Source organism: Tamandua tetradactyla, chromosome 16, assembly GCF_023851605.1.
Source record: "Tamandua tetradactyla isolate mTamTet1 chromosome 16, mTamTet1.pri, whole genome shotgun sequence".
Lineage (NCBI taxonomy): Eukaryota > Metazoa > Chordata > Mammalia > Pilosa > Myrmecophagidae > Tamandua > Tamandua tetradactyla.
The window spans coordinates 37,819,267-37,837,023 of NC_135342.1; the positions used below are offsets into that span (position 1 = coordinate 37,819,267).

The following is a 17,757-nucleotide window of genomic DNA, read 5'->3' on the forward strand; positions in this document are numbered from 1 at the left end:
CTGACTTGAGTAAGGGCTAGGTGTTCGTGTGCCAAAGGAAACTTTTTGTTACGGTTCTTAGGGTCACTTTCTCCTTCCTCTTTCTCTATCTAACCTGCCTCATTAGGATGTGGACATTTTGGGGGTGGGGCGGGGAGGCTATCATTATTCTACCTATCATGGTGTGTGTGTATGTGGGAATACTCACAATTTATAAGTGCTAGCAAATGATGTGAGTTTAAAGCACTATGTATGCTAGACCAACAGGTCTATGGGCAGGACTGAACTGGGGGCAACTCAAATTAAATACCACAAAAATGAACAGTTATTCAATCCTCTTTAGATTCAGTTTTCTGCTAGGGTCTTTGAACTCAGCCCCATTCTGTTAAAATGAGTGATGAGCAAGAATTAGAGAGGAATTAAAGCTATATCAGCACCAAGTAGAGACTTTTTTTCATTGGTGTAATTGGAAGAATTGGAAAAGAAGTAAAAAGGGAGTAACTTTCTCACCATGCGATAAATAGTGATTTAGCATCCTATCCATGCACCACCTAAAATTTCACTTCGGGAAACAGAGGCACGGTGGTTAAAAACTGTCAGGAGACAGATTGCGTGTTTCACTCCTTGGTAGAATCTGCTCCAGAGCAAACAACATCTCTAAGCCTCAGTTTCCTCATTGGCAAAATGATGCTAATAATAGCAGTCACTTCACAGGGACCTTGATTATAGAATGTGGACTGCAGGTAAAACACAGAAACTCATACACAATAAATATCATTATCATTATTCTATTTTGCACGCAGGTCCCGATCATTCTTTTTTCTTGGTTAGATGATGATAATTGTTGCAGCAAACTCTTATTAGCGGGGCTCTGTGCAGGGCTCTGTTCTAGGTGATATCACAGATATATCTATATATATGTCGGCCCACGGGACCTTCCTGCGGGCCTCTGTTGTGCACCTTCTGAGGAGGAGATGCTGGGGACACATCCAGAGGTGCCTGACTGACAGGCTGGAGGAAATCGCTACCTCCTCCTTCCGCCCCGCCCGCAGCATTTCTTCGTAGCCCCGCCTCTGACGTAGCGCCTCTCCTGGCTCACCCCACCCTACGGGACTCCGAATCGGCCCGCGCGCTGACGTCACGGACGCGCCCCTCTTCGCGCCTGCGCCGCCGCCGGAAGGTCGTCCCTGTGACCGGCTTGGCGGTTGGAGCAGCGTCGCCATGTTGTCGGTTGCCGCTCGCTCGGGCCCTTTCGCGCCCGTCCTATCAGCCACATCGCGCGGGGTGGCGGGTGCGCTGCGGCCTTTGGTGCAGGCTGCTGTGCCCGCCACCTCGGAGCTGCCTGTGCTGGACGTGAGGCGTCCCTTCCTGTGCCGAGAGTCGCTGAGTGGCCAGGCCGCGGGCCGGCCTTTGGTCGCCTCCGTTGGCCTCACTGGTGAGCTGGGCTGAGGGGAGCGACCGGGGTCTGAGGAATCCCCTCTTTCTCGCTCACTCTGGCCTCGGGAGCTGCCGAAGAGGGTATGGGTATGCGGGACAACAGAGACTGAGTGGGTTTCGGATGCCGGGTTAGGCGACCTTGAGCAGGTCCTTGCATCCTTTTAACCCCGACAGCCTCACCTGTGTGGGGACGTGGTTGGGATGGGCGACCTCTGCCGACTCTACAGCTCTGTTATTCCGGGCCTCTGTGAGAATCTTCGTCGGGGGAGTCCAGTCTTTCCAGTTGGAGTCTGGTCGGGGCTTCTAATCACAGGTTAAATTGTGTATCATATCGGTTAAGTTAAAGAGCTCTGGAGTCTACTTCTAGCAAAGCAACTACTATTAATATTGAGGAAGTTGCCGCCTCACCGGCATGGATCCCTTAAATGTCCTTCCCAAGTGCCCTCCCCATCCCCCCAAAAAAAGTAGTAAAACACCGAAGCCAAAGCCCTACAACGTCAGCTCCAGCGTGGAGTGTTCGGCACTGGACCAAAGGGTTTTCATACCATATTCAAGGTAATCCTTAACAAGAAAAAGGCAGAGATTAACGTTATTCCCATTTTGCAGATGAAAAAACAGACTCCAAAAGGTGAAGTGACTTGCACTAGGATAAACAGTGTATCCTGATGAAGAATGGGTTGGGTTAGACGAGACTGTTTTAACGCTGGCCTAAGGTATTCCACATCCTGTATCAGCAGATCTTACTTTTATCTACTGTGCCTTATCTCCATTTCAGTTCTTCATTTGCTCTGTAGTGGAAGTCATGGACTGGCAGCCATATTGCGTAGTTTTAAAAAACTGGAAAGATTATTTGCGTCAAAAACTGGCAACGCTGGACTGTAGTTTTTGTGTGGGAAAATCTAGTGTGCATTGCTTTACCCCACTTGGTTAAAGCAAGAGTGCTTCTCCACTCCACCGCAGTCCTCTCCAGACCTACTTGTTTCAGTGTATTACCTGCCTGGTTCCATTGACAGTTGAGTTTGACTTTTGCACTACATGCACACCAAGTTGCCCCCAGTATTTTTTTTTTTTAATTCTGCTTTCATTCATTCTATTCTCTGCACATTTAATGATCCTCCTACTTAGTTTTCTGCTTGTCCAAGTCTTACCCATCTTTTCAATCTTAATTCAGGGGTCAGATCAATAAAATTTATATTTTTTTATTCCTTTATGTTTTTTATGGCACACAACACTTTCTATTCTGTATTGTGTTTGTTGGTGATCCCTCTAACCTTGAGTTTGAGGGCATGGAAAAATGATTCCTTTGTTTTCCTGTCTCCTACTAAGTCCGAAGTCCCACTTGGAGTTTGGATACAGTTGGTACAAAATGTTTGTGAATGGATAAAGTATTTGTTAGGGAGCATCAGTGGATTTTGGGGAAACTGTCTAGGGCTGGAATCAAGTACCTCAACCCATCCCAAACCTACTTGTAGGACCTGGATGTAAGAGATAATAAGGAAGGAGAAAATTTCGATAGAAGTGAAAAGCATTTTAGAAGTTTGTCAAATGGCTAAATGTGTCTTCCAAAACTGAGACATTATCTCTTTTACAGAAGTACTTTTTTTTTTTTTTGCATGGACAAGCACCGGGAAACTAACCCGGTCTCCAGAACTCTGCCTGCTGAGCCATCGTGGCCTGCCCGCAGAAGTACTTTTCTAAGGACAGGCTAACAACAGAACCAGAAGACGACCAACCTCTTTTCTGTAATCATGCCTTCAGTTTGTAGCATAAGTTCATATTAAAATCTCCTGTTTAGATGGTTTGTGGAAAGATGGGTAGTGGTGAGTGTGGGATAGGAGGGTTGGATTAGGAGAAGATCTTTGAGTTGGGGAGGAAGGTTGCAATATGGAAACATCTCTCTCTGATGCAGAAAATTTCCATGGCACATCAGAGCTGACGTGAAAAAACTTCTCTATTGTTAAAAATGCCTTAAATTTTCTCTGTTTCTATATGATATTTCCAAAGTACCTTATTTTATTTTATTTTATTTTCATTGGCAGGCACTGGGAATTGAACCTGGGTCACTGGCATGGCAGGCAAGAACTCTGCCACTGCGCCACCACTGCCTGCCCTATAAGTCCCTGATTTTGCTTAAAACTAAATCTGGCTAGCATCTTTGCTACTTAAATTAAGCCTAGTATATAGATTATTTAGAGAATGTTGCAGGTTGCCAGTGTCGTTTCTAAATGTGCTTGGTGGTATAGCTCAATGTAAAGTGTAACCTACTATATGCATTGGGTGTAGAAGACTGCATTTCTTTTGCTACCAGATCCTTGAATGAGAAGGCCCTTCTAATTAGTGTTGTACATTTCCTTGTCTACTATTACGTAAGTTAAGGCTTGTGAAGTACGAAGTTTCTTTGTTTGGGGTCTTCCATCTTATAAGTATGATACATATCTTTTGTTTGTACTCCAGGCAATACTAGAGGAAAATAATTCATGCTTGATTCTTAACTCCAATCTACATTGACAAGGTCAGCATTAGATGGAATACTAAATGCTCTAATGTCACTTTGATTTATAAAGTGAACCTCCGGTAGCCACTGCTTGTGTCTTGGTCCCGTCCAAAAGATGTTGGGTTAGTCAGAAAAGTACATAGATGGAGTGTTTTTTACAGGTTTCACCATTGTATATGAATGCTTATGGCTTCCACAAAATTACTGACCTTGAGAACCATATGAAAAGTAGTTTAAGTATTTCTGTATTGGAGTGTTGGCTACTCAAAAAATCATATTAAACAGCTTAGTAGGCCAGGCAAAAATCTGAAGTTTATTATAATGAAAATGCATTTTATAAGTACATCATTCTTTGGAAAGAAATTTTCTAAAAGTGAGGGATTTTTATTGTCCCCTTTTCTAAAAGGAAACCTTTGGGTAAATTTCCTAAAATGAATATGCAGATTGCAAAGAAATTTGCTTCCTGAAACATACTTAAATTTGTTCCAGTATATTAATTTTTTTGTCAGACATTTTAAAATGATCTGGGAGAAAAGGGTACATCTGTTTGTTTCTTTGTTTTAAAAATAAACTCCTTGACCTCAAAGTACCATATAGATTGTTTATTCAACATTCATTTGACAGAATTGATCTCTTTCATGGCCTGCTTTATGGGAATAAAGTAGTGAAAAAGAGAATGCTACCTTTATTGAAGCTATTGCCTTTCACTGAAGAGGGGGATGTATGAACATTTTGCTCCCTTTTCCGGTACTAGATTGAAGGAATTAGTTCTCTTACAGATTTCATTTGATTCTGATAGTTGCCTATTTTTTGTATGCATATCTCTTTTTACCTAATAGTTGTATTCCTTGAAGTTAAAATACTACTAATTTATATCTTAGAGTCAAAAATAGAAATCCTTACATTTTCTGCAGTTAAACACACTGACAGTTGATAAAATGTTTACCATGCAATTAGTATTTTATGAATTTTTAGTAGTGCTTTGGGGAAGCACCTTGATAGGAAGATAAGATTAAACAATTGCCTTATGAAAATCATGTCACTTACTAGTTGGAATAGATGAGTTTTACGGTCTCTTCGAATCCAGCATATGAGAGGTATAGTATGTCTTGGCAGGCTGGATTTTCAGAAACTTTGAAATATTTCTATTTACAGTACTGTTTAACTTTTTTAGCTCATTTACACTGAGATTATATGAATCCTCAATCAGCAGTGTTATCCAGGAGGAGCTCAGTTTACAAATGTCTTATACTTTCATACCATTGTGACAGCTAGTGGATGACTTTGTTTAATTCTTGGTGTTTTATGTGTTGGCACTGCCAGTTGAACTATTCTGAGACCAGTGAGCCCCACATTTCACTTTTATTTTTGTTTGTAAGTCCATACAGGACTGTTTCCTGATATATACCCCTTTCGAAGTATTTATCTAACTGTGTTTTTCAACCTTCTGTTTGTCTTGCAGCTCCTGCTTCTGTTCGTTATTCCCATACAGACATCAGAGTGCCTGATTTCTCTGACTATCGTCGCACCGAAGTGTTAGATAGTACAAAGTCTTCAAAAGAGAGTAGTGATGCTAGAAAAGGCTTCTCCTATTTGGTAACTGCAACAACTACTGTGGGTGTTGCATATGTAGCCAAGAATGTCGTCTCCCAGTTTGTTTCCAGCATGAGTGCTTCAGCAGATGTGTTGGCCATGTCAAAAATTGAAATCAAGTTATCTGATATTCCAGAAGGCAAGAATATGGCTTTTAAATGGAGAGGCAAACCCCTGTTTGTGCGTCATAGAACCAAGAAGGAAATTGACCAGGAAGCTGCAGTAGAAGTGTCCCAGTTGAGGGACCCACAGCATGATTTAGAACGAGTGAAGAAACCTGAATGGGTTATCTTGATAGGGGTTTGCACTCACCTTGGTTGTGTACCTATTGCAAATGCAGGAGATTTTGGTGGTTACTACTGCCCTTGCCATGGGTCACACTATGATGCTTCTGGCAGAATCAGGAAAGGGCCTGCACCCCTCAACCTTGAAGTTCCTTCATATGAGTTTACCAGTGATGATGTAGTTATTGTTGGTTAGAGACTTGGACTCAAATCACAGGCTTCTTTCAGTCTTCATGTAACCTCAGAAGAACTATTTGAGAGCAAGCCTTCTGTACTTAAAGTTGGTTGATTTGAAATATTTAGAAATTACTAATAATGTATTTGTAAACATTAATGTGAAATAAATTGAATTTAATATTGAATACTTCGAAGAATTCACATAATAAAGCTATTGTAAACATTGTTAAGCTCAGTCATAGATTTGAAAGATGCCATGTTCTGATAGTTAATTTTAATTAAAAATTACCAACTGGTGTACAACATTTGTGTAAATCTGTAATTGATGTCATTTTCTTACCCAAATATTTGGTTCCTTCTTTGTGTCAGGGACAGGTCCTGTGAAGCCCATGGTTAGGTTGAGAAAATTAACTAGTCACCCTCTAGTCCTGAGAGGTATTTATGGATTTAGCAGAAAAGATATTCAGGTTTCTCTTTTGCTGCAGACTCAGTCTTCTATTTTGCATGTGAGTCCTGGGTATGCAGTTTTCCCCCTACTCTGTAATGGGAATCGTAATCTTGAATATAATCTTATGGGAAGGATTCCTGAATGAGGTATTAGCAGCTCTGAGGGTTTAGCTCCTTGCTCTGGACAGCTGGTTTCCTGCCTATAAGACAAGCCCAAAATTTCATTCATGTCTTGTGATGGGAGTATGTTAATACATTCATGAGTGCTTACAATTTAGTTTTAAGAGGCAGTAGAGCATATTATCTGAGAGAAGCTTTCCAAAATGGGAGTTATTTCCTTTGTCTTAAGGTGAGTACCTATGTCCTAAAAGATCCCATGCCTACCCCAGGAGAGGCAGAATGGTGAATCTGAGATTTGATAACGATCGTTACACAAAAATAATCTTGCTAGTTCTGTCTCTGTAGTAACATTTTGAGGTGTTTCTTCCAGCTGGATTTACAATAACTCAGCACTTTTCACTTTAAAAGGGAGGTAGGGACTGAGGCATAGGGGAGGCATATTAGAGTCAACACCCCCTTTTCCCATCCAGTCCCCCTTCCACTTTTGCAGGTGAAACAAGACCAAGGTCTGATATTCCCTTGGAAACTAGGAGGATACTTTGCCCTTTGTTGATAATCATTGATCTTTATTGAGAATTGTAGATGCTTTCTGATAGGTTTGTTGTACCTGGAGGTAGGCCAGCAACTCCACTAGGTCCACATTGTGATCATATGTGCATTTGTAAAATAGCAAATAGATGAAGTGGTTATGTCTGTCCAAAGGGAACTGACCAACCACCATTCTAATCTTCAGCTAAGTATAACAAAAAGAAAATGTCAACTTTTCATGCTTATAAAGACAAATATTAGTCCTTGGTTCATTTGTACCATGTTAGAAATAAAATTAGAGGTGTGATGATTGGTGGTACACCTTTTAAAAACAGGATTTTGTGTTCTAGGTCACCAGATAATGGCATTTTAGTAAGTACATAAAAATATAAATACATAGCATTTAAAAGTGCCAAATATTGCTAATTTACCACTTTTGGTATGTTCTGTATTTTAGGTGGTGGACTTTCTGACCTGTTATGTATGTTCAGATGGCCAAGGGGAACTTGGTATCTTTTTATTTAAAAGTAGGGAAATTGTGTTATTATTCATAAGCAGTATATGGTATTTCACATTAATATTTGGAACATCTCACATGAGATAAGGCCTAAAGAGTTTGGTTTGTGTTTATATTTGTTGGATATTTTTTGCTGGTTCACCAAGGTAAGAGAGATTCTGTTTTGCTAATACTTGTGGGAAAAATTATCTTTCGGTTTCTTTTCTCATGCTACTTTTTAATATTGTCCCAATACCCAAAGCCTATTAAAACTATACCAATAAGATGATATCACACACCAATAAAGTACCATATAAACTATACCAATAAGATGGGTTTTATAAGCTGAAAGATTTTCGAGGCTGAATTGTGATTGACTTTTTTTTTTGAATTGCACCAGGCACTAATGGCATTATGACTTCTTTAGTATATTACCATTGTAGGAGCTTTGCTAGTATGTATTTTTTAATTCCTAAAATTCTTTCTTAGTTTTAACCTGAAAGCAATGTAGAATGAATCCTCAGAGCTCAGCAAACCTTGGTGAATGTTCTTTTGTTATCATATGTAAGGGTTTAAAATAATTTCTTCCTTTGGACATAACTGAAGCAGCTGAGCTAATATATTCATGCCTGTTACTGAGTTAGGGAGTTAGCATGGTGTAGTAGAAGTACTCGACTGGTAGTTAGGATTTAATTCTAGCCTTGCCACTTCCTAGCCATGTAGCAACCATGGGTCTGTTGTTTAAACTTGAAGCATTTGTTTTCCCATCTATAAAATTAGGATAGCTGGACTAGATAATTTCTGAGGGCCCATCCAACTATAATATTCTTTGAGTTTCCTGCACACCCTCCGCGCAGCCCCATAATTGGAATGGAGTTTCTTAGATAATTCTGTTCTGTTTGCAGCATGTAGTATTATAATAGCAGCAGCATTATTTTAATCAACCAAATCATCCTTTCATAAGAATGATTCTCAATCTGGAGCTGCAATTTTACCCTAGGGGTGTTTGTGGTCTTTTGATTGTTACAATGACAGAACATGCAGCTGGTATTGGGGTGGTGGTGATTACAGAGCAGGAATGCTAAATGCTGTTCAATTGGGGGAGGGGCACAGGCCCACACACTAAGAAATATACTGCCAAAAATGTCAATAGCGCCCCTCAAAATAGAAAAAAAAATTACCACCTATTTACTACCTCTCACCTTGAAGTGATACATTAAAATTTATTGTCTGCTAGCCCATAATTTGTATTTTTTTTTTTTTTTTTTTTTTTTAAAGGAAGGAAAGACAGAGAGAAGGAAGGAAGGATGGAAGGGAGGAAGAAAGGGAAACATCTTTAAACATTTTCTTGTTTTATTATATTTTGTTTGTTTGTTTGTTTCTTACATGGGCTGGGGCCGGGAATCGAACCGGGGTCCTCCGGCATAGCAGGCAAGCACTCTTGCCCGCTGAGCCACCGCGGCCCGCCCCATAATTTGTATTTGAAACATCGAGAAAACACTACTACATTGCTAAGTAGCAATGGAGGCTAAAAGGAAATTTGCAGTTCACCGGACAGGACTTTGTGCTGAAATTGCTGTATTTGGTCAACTGCTTATGTTTATATATATATGTGTGTGTGTGTATAAATATATATATGTTATTTTAACAGTTTTATTTCTATGTCATGCAACTCATCCAGAGTATACAATCAATGACTCTTGGTATAATCACAGAGTTGTGCATTTATGACCACAATGAATTTGAGACCATTTTCTTTGCTCTGAAAACAAAAATCGTGTATCTCTTATATCCCCCTATTATTGTCACTTAGCGCTGGTATGGTACCTTTGTTAAATTGATGCTAGTACCATTTTAACTCCACGAATTTGCTTATTATAATTAGTTCATATTAGCAAGACCATATAATATTTGTTCTTTTGTGTCTGGCTTATTTCACTCAACATAATGTCTTCAAGGTTCATTCATGTTGTTGCATGCATCAGGACTTCTTACAGCTGAATAATATTCTATCATGTATGTACCACATTTTGTTTATCCATTTATCTGTTGATGAACAACTCGGTTGTTTCCATCATTTGGCAATTGTGAATAATGCTGTGTGTTAATTTGCAAGCTGCCAGAACATAATATACCAGATCTGGAACGGCTTTTAAAAAGGGGAATTTAATAAATTACAAGTTTACAGTTCTAAGCCTATAAAAATGTCTAAACCAAGGCATCCAGGAAAGATATCCTTAATTCAAGGAAGGCTGATAGGTCAGGAACACCCTTTTCAGCTGGGTGGTCATGTGGCTGGTATCTGTTGGTCCCTTCCTCCTGGGCTCTGATGCTTTCAGCCTTTGTTCCTGCTCACCTGGCTTTCATCTCTTGGCTTCCTTGGCTCTTTCCAGGTTCTGGCTTGCTTAACATCTCATGGTGATAATGTCTGCTGGGCTCCAAGCATCTCCAAACATCCATGTTTCTGTTCTCTGAAGCAACTCAAGTATCTACATCTGCTCTCTCTGTTGGCTCTGAGGCTTCTGTCATTTCTATTATTTCTGACTCTCTAAAATGTTTCCTTTTTTAAAGGATTCTGGTAAACTAATAAAGACCTACCTGGAATGAGTGGAGTGTCATCTCCATCTAATCAAATGCCACACCCACAATTGGAAATGCCAAAACTCTGTGGAGATAATCTAATCAAAGGATTCCAACCTACAGTATTGAATCAAGATTAAAAGAAATGGCTGCTCCCACAAGATTGTATCAGGATTAAAACATGGCTTTTCTGGGGTTCATAGTACTTTCAAACTGGCACATGCTGCTATGAACATCAGTGTGCAAATGTCTGTGTCCGTGCTTCTGTTCTGAGTATATATGTAGTAGCGGAATGCTGGATCAGATAGCCATGTATACTCAGTTTTCTGAGGACTGCCAAACTGTCTTCCACAGTAGTTGCTCCATTCTACATTCCCATCCATAGTGAATAAAGCCCCCATTTCTCCACATCCTCCTTAACACTTGTGGTTTTCTATTTTTTAAATAATGGCCATTCTAGTAGGAATGAAATAATAGCTCATTGTGATTTTGATTTGCATTTCTCTAATCCGTAGTGATGTTGAGCATCTTTTCATGTGCTTTTTTTTTAGCCGTTTTTATTTCCTTTTTGGAAAAGTGTCTGTTCAAGTCTTTTGCCCATTTTTTAATTGGTTTGCCTTTTTTATTGTCGAGTTTTAGGATTTCTTTATATATTTTGGCTATTAAAACCTTATCAGATATTTTCTCCCATTGAATAGGCGGCCTTTTCATTTACTTCAATGTCCTGGAAGCACAAAAACATTTAATTTTGAGGAGGTCCCATTTATCTATTTCTTCTTTTGTTTGTGTTTTGGGTGTGAAGCCTGAGAAACCACTGCCTACCACAAGATCTTAAAGAGGCTTCCCTATGTTTTCTTCTAGGGGTTTTATGATCCTGGCTCTTACATTTAGGTCTCTGATCCATTTTGAGTTTATTTTATATAAGGTGTAAGATAGAGGTCCTCTCGCTTTTTCTGCATATGGAGATCCATTTCTCCCAGCACTATTGAAGAGACTGTTCTTGAGTGGGCTTGGGAGCCTTGTCAAAAATCAACTGACCATAGATGTGAGGGTCTATTTCTGAACTCTTAATTCTATTTATCTTTATGCTATGCCATCTCATTTTCTTGATCACTCTGGACATCATTTTCTCTTGCCTTAAATTTTTTTGTTGATTTATTTTGTGCCAAAGCTCTCCTTTGACACATGGTTCAACTTATTCTATATATTTAGAATAGCTCGTATTTTAACTGATCAGATTTTTTCAGCTCTTATTCATCTCTTTATTGTCCTGGAGATATGGTACAGTTTTCAGGATTGCACTATTTGTGAGTTCTACTCACAGATCTTAACTGCAGTCTGTTTCACCTCCAGGATAAAGCTTCCTTTTCCCCTGTTCCTCCTCTGGGTATGTTGATCTGTTTTGCGAATTGGCTTTCTATATATTTTAACACTCCTTTCTTTATTTCTAGCAGCTTTTACCTGAAGGAGTAATTCTGGGAAGAGGGTCTCCAAGGCAGAACTTTCTCATGTCACTTTTTCGCAGTTTAAACAGGCCCAGATCCACGAAGTAGGTGTAGACTGGTTCCAAAGTGGGCTTTGGAAGAGTACTTCAAAGGACGCCAATCTGTTTGACTGGTCCTTGAATTTATGCTTTTCTTGGTCTGTCCAGAAGATGGCGCGCTTTAGCCATCCGTTCCCTAAAGACCGAGGGTGGTGGTACTATGCCTTTAATTCTCAACCAACTCCGCTGGTGCTATGGATGTGATTGAGACAGAGGCTGCTGCAGCTTTTGTCCGGGGTAGATTGAAATGTGCTCATATCTCAGACCCTGCAATCTGAATTCTCTAATCAAAAGCCGCAAACTGCACTGGGCAGTTTGTTCCCTCCCAGCCCCTCCCTTTTCTTGGGGTAGAGCTACCTTTCAGGAAACGTTCCTGCTCTCCCAAGCTACTTTTTTTTGTCTTTAAATCAGCCCCGCCCCTGCAGGGGACAGGATTGAAACGGAGATCCCTGGCTGTTTTTTGTCCTGGGCCGGTTGAAACTCGGTCTGTCCTTGGAGCTGGAACCCAGCACTGTGAATTTGCTATTCAAAAGTAGTTGATGCCGGCTTTGCCACACCCCTTCTTTTCTTGAAGAGCTCTTTCAGCAAACTGTCCCCACAGCCGTTGAGAAGTTACTGTCTCTAAATCAGCCCTGCTTCCCCAGCTGGGAGTGGGGCTGAAACAGAGGCCACCGGCTGCTTTCCACTCTGGGTGGGTTAAAACTGTATCTATCCTCAGAGCTGGAACCCAGTAATCCCAATTCACTCATCAAAAGCCACAACCAACGGTATCCTGCCATGACCCACACCACCCCCAACCTATTATTGGGAAAGATAACTTCTATTTCCAACCAGGTGTGGCTCCACAGGTGGCCTGCTACACCAGTGGGGATTGGGACCAACTCAGCAGAACGGAGAGTTCTACTCACAGATCTTCCCCGCAGTCTCTCCCTTCCACTCTTTCCCCGGTAGTATTCGGTGTTCTGGTCCCCAGAGCCCAGTTGTTTCAGTCAGTTCAGGCCTTTTACTAGCTGCCCTAGAGGACAAGCTGAATCCTAGAATTCCCTATTCTGCCTTCTTGGCTTCCAATCTTTTATATTTTGAGTTTGATGATAGGCTACTGTTAAATCATAGTGTACCATTTAATTTAGTGTTTAAAACAAGACTTTTTTCCATAAATAACACGACAAATAAAATCACTTATTACTACTTTGCTAAATGGATAGAGAAGACCTAGTATATCCTTTACTGTTTTGCTGAAACAAAATCCTAAATGTTAACGGAAAATGACTTCAGAAAAATAGAAAAAGTATGACCCACTTGGCATCCTGACATCAGATCATTAACATGAACTTTTTTGGGGGGTGATGATAACTCTTGAGAAGATCTTGAAATTCAGGCCTCTCCATTATGCTTTCAAAATAATGGTTGTAGAGAATGGTCTTTTTGAAAATTTTCTTTGTTATATAACACTATCAAATTTACTCTGGTCTTCCTGAGCCTACTTTGACCCAATCTAAGTATATGAGGGGATTTGTCCTTATTTAATATTTATAGCTGGGGAAAAAAATGTGTTGTTAGTACCCTCATTTTTCTAAGTAGTGGGAGCACACAGTTTATCCAGATATCAGAAGTCATTCTTCATTCCCACAGTGCTTAACAAGTCATTTCTGTATTGAATTTCACTGCGTTTGTATATTAACCCAAAATAAATACCCATTGTTTTCAGAATTATATCCTTGGCCCACTGTTTATACACTACATTAAATGGTACACTATGATTTAACAGTAGCCTATCATCAAACTCAAAATATCAAAGTTTGGAAGCCAAGAAGGCAGAATAGGTTACTCTATTCTGTATAAACAGTGTATTCTGTACAAACAGTATAAACAGTGTATCTTGATTTTAAGATATCTGTAATTTCATTATCATCCCCTGCTAGACACTTCCCTGAAAGTCCCACTCATGTTCAACTGCTTACTGAGTGTCTATATATGGATGTTCCATTACCCCTTAAATTCAAAATGTCCAAAAGGAAAGAAGTCATCTCTCTCCCATAAACCAGAACCCGCTTCTTTATTGCAGTGGTGTCTGCTCACCCATGCCCAATAATGTTGCTGGTAATTTTTTCTGCCTTCTTTTTCCATTAACCTCAACACCCCACCACACCAGATGCAAATCAATCCCTAAATCCTGCTAAATTTACCTCCTTAATATAACTTGAATTCATTACTGTCTGTCATCTGTAGCATTCTAATAATGGCTGACTTTTGAAGCACTGACTAACTACTGGGCTTAGTACTTTACATATATGATCTCATTTAATCCTCAAAAATATCCTGTCAGACAGGAAATGTTTCTATTTCTAAATTATAGATAGAGAAACTGAGGCACAGAGATATCCCTTGTCTGTAATCATAGCTAGTAGATTGGTGGAGCCAAAATTTTTATTTTAACATAGGGGGTGTCTGAGTTCAGAGCCTACAGGTCTGATCACAATCTTATTCTATCATGATTTAAATTAAGGCTCTTGCCATTTCTTGCCCTATCTACTGCAGTATATTCCAAACAGGTCTTTTGTCCCTGGTCATGTCCTATTCTCTTAAAGTCCAGCTTCCACAATCTACCAGACAATGTAGTGTCTAAGAGTATGGGCTGGGTTCCTGGGTTTTAGTTCTGGCTCTCTTACTTTGTGAATATGTGACCTGAGAAAAATTAATCTATCTGCACCTTTGTTCCCTCATTTGAAAAATAATATCCCCTCATGGCTATTTTAGGAATTAATGCATTAATGTATGTCAAGGGCTTAGGAAGTATCTGGTAAGTGCTCAACAACGGTACCTAAATTTTTATTTAAAACCCTTTAAATCTTTACCCTAAAGGGTGAGGTCAAAACTTCTCAACATAGACCCTCTACAAGGTCCTCCTTACCTGTATCCCTTCAGTAACTCTTTGCTCCAGAACTTGCTCATTGGTACCTGCATTCCCCATGCTGTTTTCTCTCGTCTCTTTCCATTCTGTCCCCTCTGCCTGGTTCCCCTTCCTTTCCCTTTACTCAGCTAAGCCATCCTCTGCCTGCCCTTCAGGACTCTGCTTAGGCCTGGAATCCTGCAGGAACCCTTCCCTAAACCACATTGACTTTTCTAGCAGGATTTCCCGAACCAATCTGGACATAATCCACTTTGGTGTTTGTATTCTCCTTTATGGTAAAGTTCACTTTTCTGTTTTGTTCACCCCACTAAACTGAGGGGGCTGAAGCCCAGGACAAGCACTAAGTCATGGACTCAAGGACTGTGAAAAAAAAGTGAATGTTGAAGTGGCTTTATTGGAAAGGAAAATTTTCTAGGGAACACTTAAAAAATATCAGTCCTAGCATTTTAAGGAATAGAAAAATCATGTAATGTTGGCTGTGTATTCTATAATCTTTCTAGGTCAGAGGAGAAATGAACTTTATTATAGGGTATTTTGTGTTTAAATTTAGCTTTTTTTCCAAAAGAAAATAACTAAAAAGAACAAATAATGAATTCAAGATCTTAAGAAACTTAGGTTATTTCTATTTGCTTCATAAATGAACATTCTTCTAGAATATTGTATACCTACCTGTGTAAAAATTTCTATGTCAAAAGGTCTGTTCTTTAGTGTTTTATTTCCAACACTTTTAAATACCGTGGACTTTCATTACTTGTACGATTTAACCTCTTCTGTTCACTTTCCTTCTTGGGATTTAAGAGGGAACACTTTGATTAGGGAGAAAAAAATATTTTCAGGTAGGTGAATTGATCACTCATTCCTCTGAAGTAGAAAGGATTGAGGATTAATTCTCTTTTTCAAAACCCAGTACTGTTTATTGGAGGTTAAGAAAGTTCTAAGCATAGTACTGCTAGGGATATGAGGTTCGGAGAGTTTCTGCTCTAGATACTAAAGGGGGCCTAAACACAATGCAAAAGAAAGAGTATTCAAGTGCTTGATTCTGTGAATACTTATAAAATAGATAATATAGATCAGAAATCTCTGGCCTGCAGCACAAGATTAAAATTAATTTTGTGAAGAGCTTCAATGGTGTCTGAATAAGGACTTCAGCAGTATCTTTGTAATCAACATAAGACTGTTCTATCAGTGAACTGAAAATCTCAAATTCAATAAACTATGCTTTAGATATTTTGAAGCTATTATCCTAAACTTGGGCCAATTTGAGTGCAAAAGCATATAATCATTTGACTTTTGAAATCCTTATCTGATTAGAATATTTGCAAAATTAAGAAATGAAAGTGCCTAAGTAATAGATTTTTCATACATTTTTAAAACGGCAAACAAAACCTTAGCTCCTTATTTGAAGGGAGAAAAACTAATATATTTCACACAATTGTCCAGTCTAGGGCGCGTATCAGAAATTTACCATTTTCTACATCTGCATGGCTAAAATCCTAATGCATGCTTCTTCCTTTATCTGAGGGGAAAGCCTAAGAAATACTCTTTTCTGTGGCTGCTATTTGGCAGCTTGGAGGGGTAGAGTATTCTGAAGGCCCCAGATGATCTCAGTATATGAAAATCAGGTTAGGGATTGTATTCCTTTTAGTAAAGGATTATCAATTGAACCCTTTTAAATATAAATCTCAGAATGAGATAATGGGTATGGAAGTTGTAAAGCAAGATGCAAATGCATGGAACATTATTTCATGAGGTATACCAGTGAGGCAGCAGTTGGTATTTAGCATGTGCAGTAGGCACACAAGCATTTTAGTTGAGGGTATACCCTATTCAGACTGTGATTCATGAATCGAAGATTGGTATTAATCCTGCATTCTCATAATTCTTTGTTCCCTGAAAGTTAAGATTTGCATGTGCACATGGTTTGAAGCTAAACTCATCTATGGTTATGGTCCACATTGTAATTTTTTGTTTCATTTTATTTTGCCCCCACTTAGCTTTAAAGGATTTTTACTAATTGAATCCAAAGAGTAGTTCTTGAAAATATCAATAAAATCTTTTTGTGTGAGCTTGAAAGAAATTAAAATAGTAATAAATAATTAAAATAAATGCAACTCTATGGAAAGAAGTTATACAGCTCAGAGGTTACAGATGATTTTTTTTTTAGCCAAAATTCGTCCAAGAAGTAGAAACCTAACTACCACAGATTTAGTTGATTAAGTGTAGAATGTTACCAGGGATAGGAAGGCTTAGTAACTGAGTTTCTATATAACACTTTAGAGAGAAGATAGCTCCAATGTTATTTAAATTTTAAACTATTCTAAATCAGAGCTTCTTTTACTGTGTATACAGTTCACCTGGGATCTTGTTAATAATGGGCATTCTGATTCCATAAGTCTGAGATGGGCCTGGAGATTCTGCATTTCTAACAAGTTCCAGGGTGATGTCCATGCTGTGGGTCCACAAACCATACTTTGAGTTGGCACAATTCTATATGATGAGGGTAGGGGGGTGAGGTGGAAGATGAAAACTTTACAAATTTGTTTTATGAATTCAGCATATGTTTAACATTAAAACTTGACATTATATATTAAGTAAAATAAAACTATACAGCAGCCTCATTTACTGAATAAATGAAAAATTTTAAGTGAAATACTACAAAAGAAATCTAACAATATACTAAAAGATTAATAAACTTTGACCAAGATTAATAAACTTTGACCAAGTATGTTTGTCATGGTCAGGTTCATATGTCAACTTGGCCAGGTGGTGGTGTCTAGTAGTCTGGTTGGGCAAGCACTGGCCTGTCTGTTGCTATGAGGACATTTCATGGACTGAAATTATGACCATTGGCTGCATCCACAGCTGATTGCATTTGCTGATTGCAGTCAGCTAAGAGGATTATCTTCTGCGATGAGTGACACTTAATCGAATCACTGAAAGGCTTTTAAGGAAGATTCAGAAGAGACAGTCGCTCTTCCTGCTTCAGCCAGTCAGCCTCACCTTAGAGTTCATTGAGGACCTTCATTGGAGCTGCCAGCTCACAGCCTGCCCTAGAGATCTTGGACTCTTACATGGCTTTTCTCTTTTGGTAAATAAACAGTGTTGATACCAGACCACTTTGCATTCCTGGAATAAATCATTGTATTAGTTAGGGTTCTCTAGAGAAAC

General features: G+C 39.2%; 1 protein-coding gene across 1 annotated transcript; it reads left to right on the forward strand.

The window, feature by feature from the left end:
• The first annotated feature begins 1,141 nt into the window (after nucleotides 1–1,141).
• On the forward strand, nucleotides 1,142–6,269 carry UQCRFS1 (ubiquinol-cytochrome c reductase, Rieske iron-sulfur polypeptide 1). Its single transcript, XM_077132299.1, has 2 exons — nucleotides 1,142–1,414; nucleotides 5,373–6,269. The coding sequence occupies exons 1-2, from the start codon at nucleotides 1,201–1,203 to the stop codon at nucleotides 5,981–5,983; spliced, it is 825 nt and encodes a 274-aa protein (XP_076988414.1). The 5' UTR covers nucleotides 1,142–1,200; the 3' UTR covers nucleotides 5,984–6,269.
• Nucleotides 6,270–17,757: the final 11,488 nt, after the last annotated feature.

What these genes read in the sequence shown, in the direction of transcription:
- UQCRFS1 (XM_077132299.1), top strand. Translation starts at nt 1,201, where the DNA reads ATGTTGTCGGTTGCCGCTCGCTCGGGCCCTTTCGCGCCCGTCCTATCA. An exon ending in CGCCTCCGTTGGCCTCACTG is followed by an intron (nt 1,415 to 5,372) that starts GTGAGCTGGGCT and finishes TTTGTCTTGCAG; the next exon opens with CTCCTGCTTCTGTTCGTTAT.